Source organism: Portunus trituberculatus, chromosome 48 (assembly GCF_017591435.1).
Source record: "Portunus trituberculatus isolate SZX2019 chromosome 48, ASM1759143v1, whole genome shotgun sequence".
In the NCBI taxonomy this organism is placed as follows: domain Eukaryota; kingdom Metazoa; phylum Arthropoda; class Malacostraca; order Decapoda; family Portunidae; genus Portunus; species Portunus trituberculatus.
This window is the reverse complement of record NC_059302.1, coordinates 11,113,364-11,126,324: the sequence shown is the minus strand read 5'-3', so window position 1 is coordinate 11,126,324 and position 12,961 is coordinate 11,113,364. Positions and strand designations below refer to the sequence as shown.

General features: G+C 39.9%; 1 protein-coding gene across 2 annotated transcripts in view; it reads left to right on the top strand.

Annotated features, from left to right (window-relative positions):
- The window catches only part of LOC123498817 (protein transport protein Sec24C-like), a 40,716-nt gene that overhangs the window by 714 nt on the left and 27,041 nt on the right, over positions 1 to 12,961 (top strand). For both annotated transcript variants that reach the window (XM_045246247.1, XM_045246248.1), the window contains exon 2: positions 9,549 to 9,613. In XM_045246247.1, coding sequence (XP_045102182.1) covers positions 9,565 to 9,613 — 49 coding nt within the window. In that variant the 5' untranslated portion in view covers positions 9,549 to 9,564. The remainder of the gene's footprint in view (positions 1 to 9,548; positions 9,614 to 12,961) is intronic.

Here is a 12,961-nt window from a genome sequence, read left to right as displayed (position 1 = left end):
TTTTGTCATTAAGTTATAAGCTTGCTCTTTTTTTCTTCCGCACCAGACAATCTCCTGGCCAGCCCCTACCCTCCCCCCACCACCAGCATGTTCCTCCATCATCACCTAGCCACCCTTGCTCCTTACCACACACGCCACACGACTAGGACCCCCTACGTGCTGCATTTCCAACTATACAGCTGTAATTTATTTGATTGTTTTCACAATACTAACATCCATATTGTAGTGATCAACTTTCTCATTCTCATAGTAGGCATCTCTAGGTGATTTTCTTGGTTGGTAATCTATGAGGGAAAATCGCCTGTAAACCTTTTCTAATGAATTTTATTTAATGTACAATTAGTCATATACATATACATCAAAAGTAGAGGTATGTGCTAGTTCTTATAAATAGAATACATAATTTGATGTGCACCAAGCGAGATTCTGTAGTATTTGATAGTGTCGCTATTTCAAGAATGGTCTTTTATCCGTTTGAAAAATGCTCTCATATATTTGACCATTTTATGGACATTTTGCAGGACATAATTCAGTAGTGTTGCTCAGGTTATGACAATCACTTGTCATATTACCCTTGTCATCGCCTCTTGTGTGTATGCAGTATATATTTGTTATTACCGTAAAAATTTAATGTGGCAACTGATTTGAGATATACCTGGTTGGCTTATCCAAAAAATTTACTGTACTTGATGATTGTTGCAGCAAGACTTAATCATATTCATTAGTTTTATAAAGTGATAATTGTTTCACAATGGGAATTCAACAAAAAGGGGCCACGAGTGGTATCAGTATTTATTGTTCCAACCTGTGAACAATATCACACAATGAGGCAACCATACCTGCTCCAAGTTGTGCCGACCAATGTAGAAAACACCCAAACATATTAACACGGTCAAATGTAACACCTTATAGTGAACTAATATAGTACAATATGCCAAAACATACAACACTGCCATTTTAATTAATTCACAACAGTTCATATTATGACATCCTAAATACATCATTAGCATTGTCAGAAACAATCATGAATGCATAATAAAGAATAATTATCACTCACAACATTGGCCTCCTGCATATCCCATCAATGTCCAGGCCCCTTCAGTCACGTCCGGAACACCATAGCAATGGACAAAACACACTGTCCACATCCAGATACTTGCACATATGGTGGAGGAAAAACTTGCCGGCGGAGCAGCCACAAATACGCCCAACCAGGAGGGACCAAACCTAATCCCAGAACACCATGTACCTGAGTGATCAGCTGGCTTGGAATCGCCGCCGAGCAACTACTAACAGAACACACTCATCAAGCGTGCATCCCACCATATGGCGAACGTAATATAATATGATGTAAACACAATATTGAAATTTCATATAACCATTTTGCGAATATTTGCGAAACAATAATCTAGTATGATATGTTAGTGCATCCTTCAGGTTCTGGTAGATAAAGTAGGAGTGTGCTAATAGGGAAGTTACATTTTCTTTATCTTTTATTTAGTGAGCTGTATTGGTAAGCTTCATGTTATCTTGTGCAAGTTTAACATTGATGTGATAATCATGAATGTAGTAGATAGTCATTGCATCATTTGTATTGTGACTGGGTGTGATGGTTTATGACAATTGAAGTCAAGAGTCAGAAACAAAGTCTGGAGTGAATCATTTGTGGAATGAGAAATTGTTGCCTGGCCTGTGAGATAGGATTGATGTTGGTTGAAGAGAAGGGTTGAGAAACAGGCTTAATGTATTCCATCTTGTGAGTGGATTTGAAAATTGGATATTTCACAATCATTTTTCACTCACTAATTTGTTCACAGATACAGAGATAAATTTTGGTACAGTATTGCAAAAGCAAAACTTTACTCATTGCTGGTATTCTATGAGACTCATTGATGTAAATAATATCATAGTGTGTTAGAAGAGATTAGGAGAGGACAGTTTTTACTTTTGAGAAATTGTCCTATTATCAAGGTTGCTTAGTACAGTTACTTACATAGCCATTTTTCTGAACTGTTTGGTACCAAGAGTGGTTAGAGTGGTTAGATTTTTAGGATTATTCAAATTTCTGAATGATTTATTGATATTGCTTAGGTGAACCCCAAGAAAAGGAAGGTTTGCACAGTACTTACTATGTATAACCCTACCACAAAAAAAAAAATGTGTTCACTGGCTACAAAACAAAGTTAAATGCAGTACAAGACACTTGTTACATTGAATCACTGATTACAGCATCAGTGATATTGCTAAAGAAAAAAATGTACGCTTACTAAGGATGAATACTAAATGTGGTTGAGGTTCCTGACAATGAATGCTCTAGGGGTGAGGCAGCACGATGTGGAATGGCTTTTTTGAATGATTGAATGAAGGGTCATGTGACGGACGTTTCCCCACGTGTGGGATGTTTCGCCCCATTGAGCGGGTATGTATTCGCCCCAGAGAGGGTCTGTTGACGCACTGCGGCTTTGCTAGGTGGCGCAGTGGATTATTTCGCCTCTACAAGTGTGGATACATTTGGAGGTTAAAGGTGTCTGGCTACCTGAGCTAAGCGCGGCAGAGACTAGTTACATCACTTTTAACGGGTAGCCTGTGGCGCAATGGTAGCGCGCTCGGTTCACTATCGAGAGATCCTGGGTTCGATTCCTGGGCAGGATGAGACAGACGGGCGGTCTCTTTATTCCCGAGCCTCTGTCACCCAACAGTGCTGTGGGTACCAGGTGTAAGTCGGGGTTTGTGGCCTGCTTCCTGGGGTGATGTGCTGGTTGTCCTGCCCCAAGACAGCCGAAACTGCCACATTTGTTGGACTGGAGGTTGCAGGGGCTCCAGTGCCATATTTTTGCTGCATCAGTCTCTTTGATTTTGTACACTGCCGTGGTTTCCTGTTCTTGGACAAACACATGCTATTCTAGTTCTTCAATAAGTGCATCATACTTTTCACCATAGCATGTATTGGTGTCTTTTCCACTAGATAATTTTGATGGAGAACGATTTCAGTTATCTATTTTACCATCGGTTATGGAATGAACAACTGAAGTGTCATTATTGTCATTGTCTTACAGTTTACTGGCAGATTCTGGTTGTATACATTTTGCACATGCAAGGAGGTCTGACATCATCTTTTTCTCATTTGACAATCAGAATCTTTCAAATGCATTTTTTTTTCCATCATCTGCAATGAACTTAGTCACAAGCCAGAGGTTGTGCCAAGCATTTGCAAACATGTCTTTAGTAACACTCGTATAATGGTAATCGCATACACTGCATCCTTCACAGAAAAAATTCCTTTTAGAAACCTGCCACACTTTGTTTACTGCTGCCAGCATGCCATTCAAATATTTATCTCTATATTTAGTTTTTAAAGATCTGAAGATGCCTTGGTCACATGGCTAAATTAATGATGGCCACATTTGGGAAAGTACATGGCATATATGTTATTTTTATTAGAAGCTCAGCTGAAGGATGAGCAAAAACAGTTGTACAAGAATAGTAAAAATAGTAAAATCTTGTGGTTGGAATCGAGTCCTTGTTCTCTGCAGTAGGTAATGAGCTGCTGGTACAAAACATTTACAGAAACAATTGGAAAAAATGTCCCTGGTGATTCATGCCCTTCAGTTAGAATAGTAATGCACTGGTAAGGTCTGCATACCTTCAAAGCATCGAGGATGCAGGCTTTTGCCTTTCACAGCAAGTTTACATTTGGGCATGCCTGTTGCATTAATGCATCCAAGAATAGTCTTTGGCATCCTAAGCTCTCCTGGGCAGATCTCTCTTCAGGTGTGTATCGTGTCGGGGGGATTTATCTGAAATCTGTTCAGTAGTTGACAGCTTTACACATCTCACAAAACAGTTGTATATCACTCAAGAACAATTACCGTATTTGACAGCATATACTCATAGTATGCACGGGCATATAAGACACACCCCCATTTCAGCAAGTCAAATTCATGGGAAAAAATAAAAAATAAAAAATATAAAAAATTTAGTGTATTTAAGCATATACTGTTGAAAGCAATTTAGCAGATCAATTTGCAGTTTTATCCAACCATGGAATCTGGTATATGGTTTATATTTTTCTGGTGAGAAATGTAATAAAATGATTGATGGTCCTACATGTCATTTCCTTCACAAATGAATATTTTTCGAGTTATGATTTCTTTTTGAACTCCAACTTATGCCTACTTCTCATTCCCAATGATCTTAGGGGGATCTATGGAAAATCAGGGATTTGGGAGGGAGAGTATGTGCGTTGCAAAAAAGGACGGAAATCAACAAAATCACAAAAAAAATTAAACACTGAAAATACAGGCAACCCCCGCTTAACGAAGGGGTTACATTCCTACAAAACCCTTCGTTAAGCGAAACTTCGTTAATTGATTATAACATGTTTAACCCCTGACTTGAACTTCCATTGAGAGTAAACAAAGCGAGAGTGCATCATAGTATAGTGAAAGGTTCAATGAAAGTAAAAATTATGAAGTTAAACACTTAGGCAGTTTAATTTAAGTCATTATAATGTACACTAATGTATGTATGTACGTAACTTTATAATGTTGATGATCTTAAATTTATGAAGGGAAGGAGAGTGGAGTGGGAAAGACACTAACCGGCAACCTGTGGAATGTAGACAAACGAAACAATAACTTACTCCCAGTGTGATCTAATAGCACTAGTTCAGGGGGTGCTGTGAACATTCCATCAAAGCTAGTTGTGATCTCGCTGAACATTTCCCTTTGTGTTTCACAACTCAAGGGGGCAGTCACAGCCTACCCTCTAAAGACAACTCTCCTTCTTCACACAAAACTACATGCACTTACCACACATACACCCTTCACTTCAAATAAAAATTTAAAAGAAAAATGGGGCCCTATAATAACGCCTCGGAGTCCCCTTCTAGGGAGGGAACCAAAAATGTCCCCAGGTCGGATGCCTCTCCTAATTAATTTCTGCAACATTCGCGGTCTTAGACCTAATTTTCAATCTGTGGAACACCACCTCTCCTCTACTAAACCTCATCTTCTTTTCCTCACCAAAACTCAGCTGTCTGAGGCAACTGACAGTAGCCCCTTCTCTGTTCCCTCCTTTTTTCTCTATTCTCATTTTCAATCCAAAGCTGGATGTTGCGTCTATGTACACAATGACTTAACTTGCTCTCGTGTCCATGCTCTTCAATCTTCCGAGTTTTTCACCATCTGGCTTCGACTTCATAGTCACTTTCAAACTAAATTCATCTGTGCTGTTTATCTCTTCCCTAACTTTTCTGACTATAGTAAATTCTTCGACTACTTAACTTCCAAAGTGGAGCACATTCTGTCCCTTTACCCTTTCGCTGAGATTTTCATTCTTGGAGATTTCAATGTTCATCACCAACTTTGGCTTTCATATCCCTTCATTGACCAACCTGGTAAACTAGCCTTCAACTTTGCTATCCTCCATGACCTAGAGCAACTGGTGCAGCACCCTACTTGTATTCCTGATCGTCTTGGAGACACGCCCAACATTCTTGATCTCTTCCTCACCTCTAATCCTTCTGCTTATGCTGTCACCCTTTCATCTCTGTTGGGCTCCTCCGATCACAATCTCATTTCTGTATCTTGTCCTATTTCTCCAATCCCTCCACAGGATCCCCCAAAGCGAAGGTGCCTCTGGCGTTTTGCCTCTGCCAGTTGGGGGGACCTGAGGAGGTATTATGCTGATTTTTTCCTGGAAAGATTACTGCTTCCGTGTTAGAGACCCATCTCTTTGTGCTGGACGCATAACAGAGGTGATTGTGTCTGGCATGGGGGCGTACATTTCTCACTTTTTCTCAACCTAAACCTTCTAAACCTTGGTTTATCTCAGCCTGTTCTCGTGCTATACATGATAGAGAGGTCGCCCACAAAAGGTACTTAAGTCTTCCATCTCCTAAATCTCATGCACTTTATATTTCTGCCCGGAATCAGGCCAAGTCTGTTCTTCAACTTGCCAAACACTCCTTCATAAATAGAAAATGTCAAAATCTTTCAAACTCTAACTCCCTTTGAGACTTCTGGCATCTAGCCAAAAACATCTCCAATAACTTCACTTCTTCATCTTTTCCTCCTTTATTTCATCCTGATGGCACCACTGCCATCTCTTCTGTCTCTAAAGCTGAACTCTTCTCTCAAACCTTCGCTCACAACTCCACCTTGGACGATTCTGTGCTTGTCCCTCCCTCTCCTCCTCCCTCTGGCTATTTCATGTCTACAATTAAAATTCTTCGTAACGACGTTTTCCATGCCCTCGCTGGCCTAAATACTCGGAAGGCTTATGGACCTGATGGGGTCCCTCCTATTGTTCTCAAAAGTTGTGCTTCCGTTCTTGCACCTTGCCTGGCCAAACTCTTTCAACTTTGTCTATCTACTTCTACCTTTCCTTCCTGCTGGAAGTTTGCCTACATTCAGCCTGTTCCTAAAAAGGGTGACCGTTCTAACCCCTCAAACTATCGTCCTATAGCTTTAATCTCTTGCTTGTCTAAAGTTTTTTAATCTATCCTGAATAGGAAGATTCTCAAACATCTGTCACTTCACAATCTTCTGTCTGATCGCCAGTATGGCTTCCGTCAAGGTCGCTCTACTGGTGATCTTCTGGCTTTCCTTACTGAGTCCTGGTCATCCTCTTTTAGAGATTTCGGTGAAACTTTTGCTGTAGCGTTAGCGTTAGACATATCAAAAGCTTTTGATAGAGTCTGGCATAAAGCTTTGATTTCAAAACTGCCCTCCTACAGCTTCTATCCTTCTCTCTGCAACTTTATCTCAAGCTTTCTTTCTGACCGTCCTATTGTTGCTGTGGTAGACGGCCACTGTTCTTCTCCTAAATCTATTAATAGTGGAGTTCCTTAGGGTTCTGTCCTGTCACCCAGTCTCTTTCTATTATTCATTAATGACCTCTTAACCAAACTTCTTGCCCTATCCTCTCCTACGCTGATGATACCACATTACATCTTTCCACGTCCTATCAAAGACGCCCAACCCTTCAGGAAGTCAACAGATCACACAGGGACGCCACAGAATGCCTGACTTTCGATCTTTCTAAGATTTTTGATTGGGGCAGAGAAAATCTAGTAGCTTTCAATGCCTCAAAAACTCAATTCCTCCATCTATCAACTCGACACAACCTTCCAGACAACTATCCCCTCTTCTTCAATGACACTCAACTGTCTCCCTCTTCCACAGTGAATATCCTTGGTCTGTCCTCTACTTGTAATCTTAACTGGAAACTTCACATCTCATCTCTTGCTAAAGCTTCTATAAAGTTAGGTGTTCTGAGATGTCTCTGCCAGTTTTTCTCACCCCTCCAACTGTTTACTCTGTATAAGGGCCTTATCCGCCTGTGTATGGAGTACTCTTCGCATGTTTGGGGGGGTTCCAGTCACACAGTTTTACTAGATAGGGTGGAATCGAAAGCTTTTCGTCTCATCAACTCCCCTCCTCTGACTAACAGTCTTCAGCCTCTTTCTCACCACCGAAATGTTGCATCTCTTTCTATCTTTTATTGCTATTTTCATGCTAACTGTTCTACTGATCTTGCTAACTGCATGCCTCCCCTCCTCCTGCAGCCACGCTGCACAGGGCTTTCTTCTTCCTCTCATCCCTATTCTGTCCAGCTCTCTAATGCAAGAGTTAACCAGTACTCTCAATCATTCATCCCTTTCACTGGTAAACTCTGGAACTCCCTTCTTGCATCTGTATTTCCGACTTCCCACGACTTGTCTTCTTTTAAGAGGTAGGTATCCAGGCATTTGCTCTGAATTTTGGCTGACGCTTTTGCACTTTTAGGAGAGCCAGCACTCAAGTGGGCCTTTTTCTTTAATCCTCTTTTTTTTTTGCCCTTGGCTGGCCCTCTTCCCTACGTAAAAAAGAAAAAAAAATGTATCACATACAAAACTTATGTACCACATTTCCACAAGGCTTTCCATTTTATCCATTATAGAGTCACGAGTTCAGGTGGTTCTTTTAGCTTGCAAGGAAGATACGGTCTCACCAGCCTTCTTAATAGTATGAAATGAAAATAGTAGAGACAGTAGATGGAGTCAAGATGGTGGCGACCAATGCTATTAGTTTTCTCGCCTTGTGTCTGTGAATAATATCCAGCTTCACTTCAAGAGTAAGAGACTTCCTGGTCTTCTTAGCAATGCTAGGCAACATTGCAGGGCGTTTTGGTGGTAAGTTGAGCGAGGGAAGACGAGCTGCTGGTGACGCTGTTATTGTTTTGAACAGGGGGAGTGAGTGGTGTGCGTGTTGTCCACGAGAGGCGCTGGTGTATTCAAAAGCCTGTTGGCTTGCGTGATACGGCGGTGCTTTCAAACTTGGAAAAAATGACCAGGATAAAACTTCATTAAAGCGAGTTTGGTGTTCATTAAGTGAGCAGATGGTAGTAAAATGAAACCTTCGTTGTAGCGAAATTTCGTGTGAACCTCCATTAAGCGGGGTTGCCTGTACTCTGATGATGGGGGCAGCAGGTGGATGCGGTGGCCTAGGTGTTGGTTTGTTCACATACAGCAGCGTTGCCAGCATTATGCTCCTGGCTGTATTCATTACACCACGGCCCATGGCCTAAAAGCCCTTGCTGCTGCTCTATTGCCATGCTCTTTGGCATGGTCTACTACTAAGTAGTAGTTTTAGGAGATTGTTTAGCTCAATCTTTTTCCTTCTGCATCCATAACAGTAATAGTGAGGGTGTTGATGTGTTTTGTAATGATCTGATTGGATCAGATGTAAAGTCAGGGATAGCTTTTGCATCAGGCCCTCTGATTTTTGCTTTATTTATTTTTTCCTTTTTTTTCACATGCAACTTTACCTATTTTCTTCTTTTCTTTCACAATCAACTTTATGATCATGAACTTGCTGTTACTCCTCACTGCCATATGGCATCAAATCAGGGTTCTGATTAGCTGATATTTTATAGACATGCATCATAGCCTCATTGGTTAGATTGTTTTCATTTTTATGAAAATAAGTTTTAAAAGTAATAGTAAGCGTTCCGATCAGCTGATGTTTATAGACATGCATCATAGCCTCACTGGTTAGGTAGTTTTCATTTTTACAAAAATTAGTTTATAGAGTAATAATATAAGTAATAATAACAAATGCTTTTAGTTTTACAAAAATTATTCTTTAAAGTAATAATGCTGATAATAATAATAGTACCAGCAATAGAATAATGATACATGCAATTAGGATAGGTAGATGTACTGGTATCATGAGCTAGATTAGTAAGCATCAGGGAGAAGATAAGCTTACAGGAAGTCTCAGCTTCACATTAGCCAGGGCAAGTTTTTGAGCCAAAATTTGGGAAAGAGGTGTGTCCTATATACCATCAAATACGATAAGTGCCTTTAGGAATTTTACATTTGTTGCTCTTGCTTACTTTGCTTGGAAAACATTCAGAATGTAGAAGTGTTCGGAATCCTGGAGTTAAGATAAATGGTTATGTACCTGTAATGGTGGTAATACTTAGTATTAGATAGATATTTCATGGTAATTTTTTCTCATTTTGTCTTAATGGAACTTAACAATTTCTGCTCTTTGTTACAGGCCGGGTGAGGGAGCAATGCTGCCAGCTCAGGGCCCCAGACCCATGGCCCCACCACACATGCAAGGTATGTGTAGGACACCTTCAGTCTCACCTTAATCTTACACTATACAAAAGTTTGTTTGTACAGTGGTAGCTTGAGATACGAGTTTAACTTGTTCCATGACAGCTCGTATCTCAAAAAAAATTTTCCCATGGAAATGCATTGAAATGCCATTAATCCATTCCAGTCTCCCCTAAAGGAGCACCCTATTTTTTAAGTGTTTTCAGGTAAGAAAAGGCATTTATAAATAATTATAGTACAGAAACATAATAAAACATAATAAAAGATTATATAATTAGATAAATTACTCTTATAAAGTATATTTATCTCGGAGGGTGCATTCCACGGGACGTTACTGCATCCCCAACCTTCACTTGAGACTGTTGGTCAGCTGGAGCGTACAAAATAATGTAGCCACCCACTGAAGACTGACTGTTCTAATTATCATAGAAGAGCTCGTTGACGATCCTCTAAGCATTATTCATTGAATGAATGAAGTTTTAAGTAGGAGAGAGAGAGAAAGAGAGAATAGAGGCTGCACCATTGCAGCCATAGAGGTTTTGTTTACATTGTTCTCTCTCTCCGTGATAAGCGTTGGTGGAGGAGGTAGGCAGAGCTAGGAGAAATTTGTTTTGCATTTTCAGTTACGTACACATGCATACTTTATCAATACATGAAAATATATAAAATAACAGCAAAAGTTTATTTAGTGTTCTTACCCTGGAGACAGACATTTTTGGCTAATGATGGTAAATGGTAGAGGAGGAGGAGGGAGGGAGGGAGGAAAGGATGTAGATCCCATTTACACGTAAACATTAAACGTAAATTAAAACGGCAAAATGGCACTTTCTTTATGGAAAAAAAAAAAAAAGTCAGTAAATAGTGTGAAAATGATAAAAGAACAATCACAGTACATGAGATCCCCAGGAAACACATAGATACTAGCTCAGCTGAGGCTGGACTGATGCACCGAGTCACTGACTATAGCGGCAACATCCCCAAGCATGACTCATATCTCAAAATTTTGCTTCTATCTCAAAATAAAAAAAATTAACGAATTGTAGCTCTTATCTTAAAAAACTTGTATCTCAAGGTACCACTGTACTTCACAACAATCACATGGTTAGTTATTTTGATTGAATACATTACTGGATACTGATATACAGGCAACCTCTGATTAATGAACGTTCACACAATGAAATTTCACTACAACAAACGTTTCCTTTTACTACCAACTGCTTGTATAACGAACACCAAACTCGCTTTAACGAAATTTTATCCAGGTAATTTTTTCCAAGTTTGAAAGCCCCGCTGTATCACGCAAGCCAACAGGCTTTTGAATACACCAGCACCTCTTGTGGACAAAACGCGCATCACTCACTCCCCTACCCTTCCCCGCTCTTAGTTCAAAACAATAACAGCATCCAGCAACAGCTCGTATTCCCTCGCTCAACATGCCACCAAAATGCCCTGCAACCAGTCCTGCAATGTTGCATAGTGTTGCTAAGAAGACCAGGAAGTTTCTTACTCTCAAAGTGAAGCTGGATGGATATTATTCATAGACATGAGAGAGGTGAGAAAACTAATACCATTGCTCACCACCATGGCTTGACTCCATCTTCTGTCTCTACTATTTTCAAGTCAGCAGATTCTATTAAGAAAGCTGGTGAGACCGCATCTAAGCTAAAAGAACCACCCGAACTCATGACTCTGTAATGGATAAAATGGAAAGCCTTGTGGAAATGTGGTACAGGCAACCCCTACTTAACGAACGGGTTATGTTCCTAAAAGACTTCGTTAAACTAATTTTCGTTAAGCAAACCAATTATAACAAGTTTGACCCCTGACTTGAACTTTCATTGAGAGTAAACGAAGCGAGAGTGCATCATAGTACAGTGAAAGGTTTAACGAAAGTAAAAGTTATGAAGTTAAAAATTTTGGCAGTTTAATTGAAGTCTTTATAATGTACATTAATATATGTATGTACGTAACTTTATAATGTTGATGATCTTAAATTTATGAAGGGAGGGAGAGTAAAACAGGAAAGACACTAACCGGCAACCTGTGAAATGTAAACAAAGGACACATCATTGTACTGCATACAAAACTTATGTACCACATTTCCACAAGGCTTTCCATTTTATCCATTGCAGAGTCACGAGTTCAGGTGGTTCTTTTAGCTTACAAGGAAGATATGGTCTCACCAGCTTAACAGAGTCTGCTGACTTGAAAATAGTAGAGACAGTAGATGCTATTAGTTTTCTCGGCTCTTGTGTCTGTGAATAATATCCAGCTTCACTTCGAGAGTAAGAGACTTCCTGGTCTTCATAGCAATGTTAGGTGACATTGCAGGGCATTTTGGTGGCATGTTGAGCGAGGGAAGACGAGCTGCTGCTGACGCTGTTATTGTTCTGAACTAGGGGGAGTGAATGGTGCGCCTTATGTCCACAAGAAGCGCTGGTGTATTAAAAAACCTGTCGGCTTGCTTGATACGGCAGGGCTTTCAAACTTGGAAAAAATTACCAGGATGAAATTTCGTTAAAGCGAGTTTGGTGTTCGTTAAACGAGTAGATGGTAGTAAAACAAAACATTCGTTGTAGCGAAATTTCATTGTTAAGCGGCGGTTGCCTGTATATAAGTTTTGTATGCGGTACAATGATGCGCCCTTTGTTTACATTCCATAGGTTGCCAGCTAGCGTCTTTCTCGCTCCACTCTCCCTCCCTTCATAAATTTAAGATCATCAACATTATTAAGTTGCTTACATACATACATTAGTGTACATTATAATGACTTAGTCTTAAATTAAACTGCTTAAATGTTTAACTTCATAATTTTTACTTTCATTAACCCTTAAACTGCTAATTCCTAATTGCTGAATGCTTTGGTGCATCTAAAATATAAACATTCCCATGTCAGAGAAAATATATTTTGAATTGTATGCCATGAATGGCAAAAATCCAAAATACAGTAATACCGAAGTTTTGAATCTAAATAAATAAATAGAGCAAGAAATAGGCCTACAAAACTTTGCGGGCTTTGGAAAACCCGGGAAATAATGACACGTTGGGTGCACTGTATGGTCTGGGTTGGGAGCTGAGCGGTACCAAGCTGGGCTGTTTTCTCTCTCTCTCTCTCTCTCTCTCTCTCTCTCTCTCTCTCTCTCTCTCTCTCTCTCTCTCTCTCTCTCTCTCTCTCTCTCTCTCTCTCTCTCTCTCTGTGTGTGTGTTTGTGCATGTTTCTGTGTGTCCTGCATGATACGAGTCTTCTGTACAGATGTTTTATACATATATATCTATGATAGAACTTTATCTCTCTTATATATCTATGATAGAACTTTATCTCTGTGTGTGTGTGTGTGTGTGTGTGTGTGT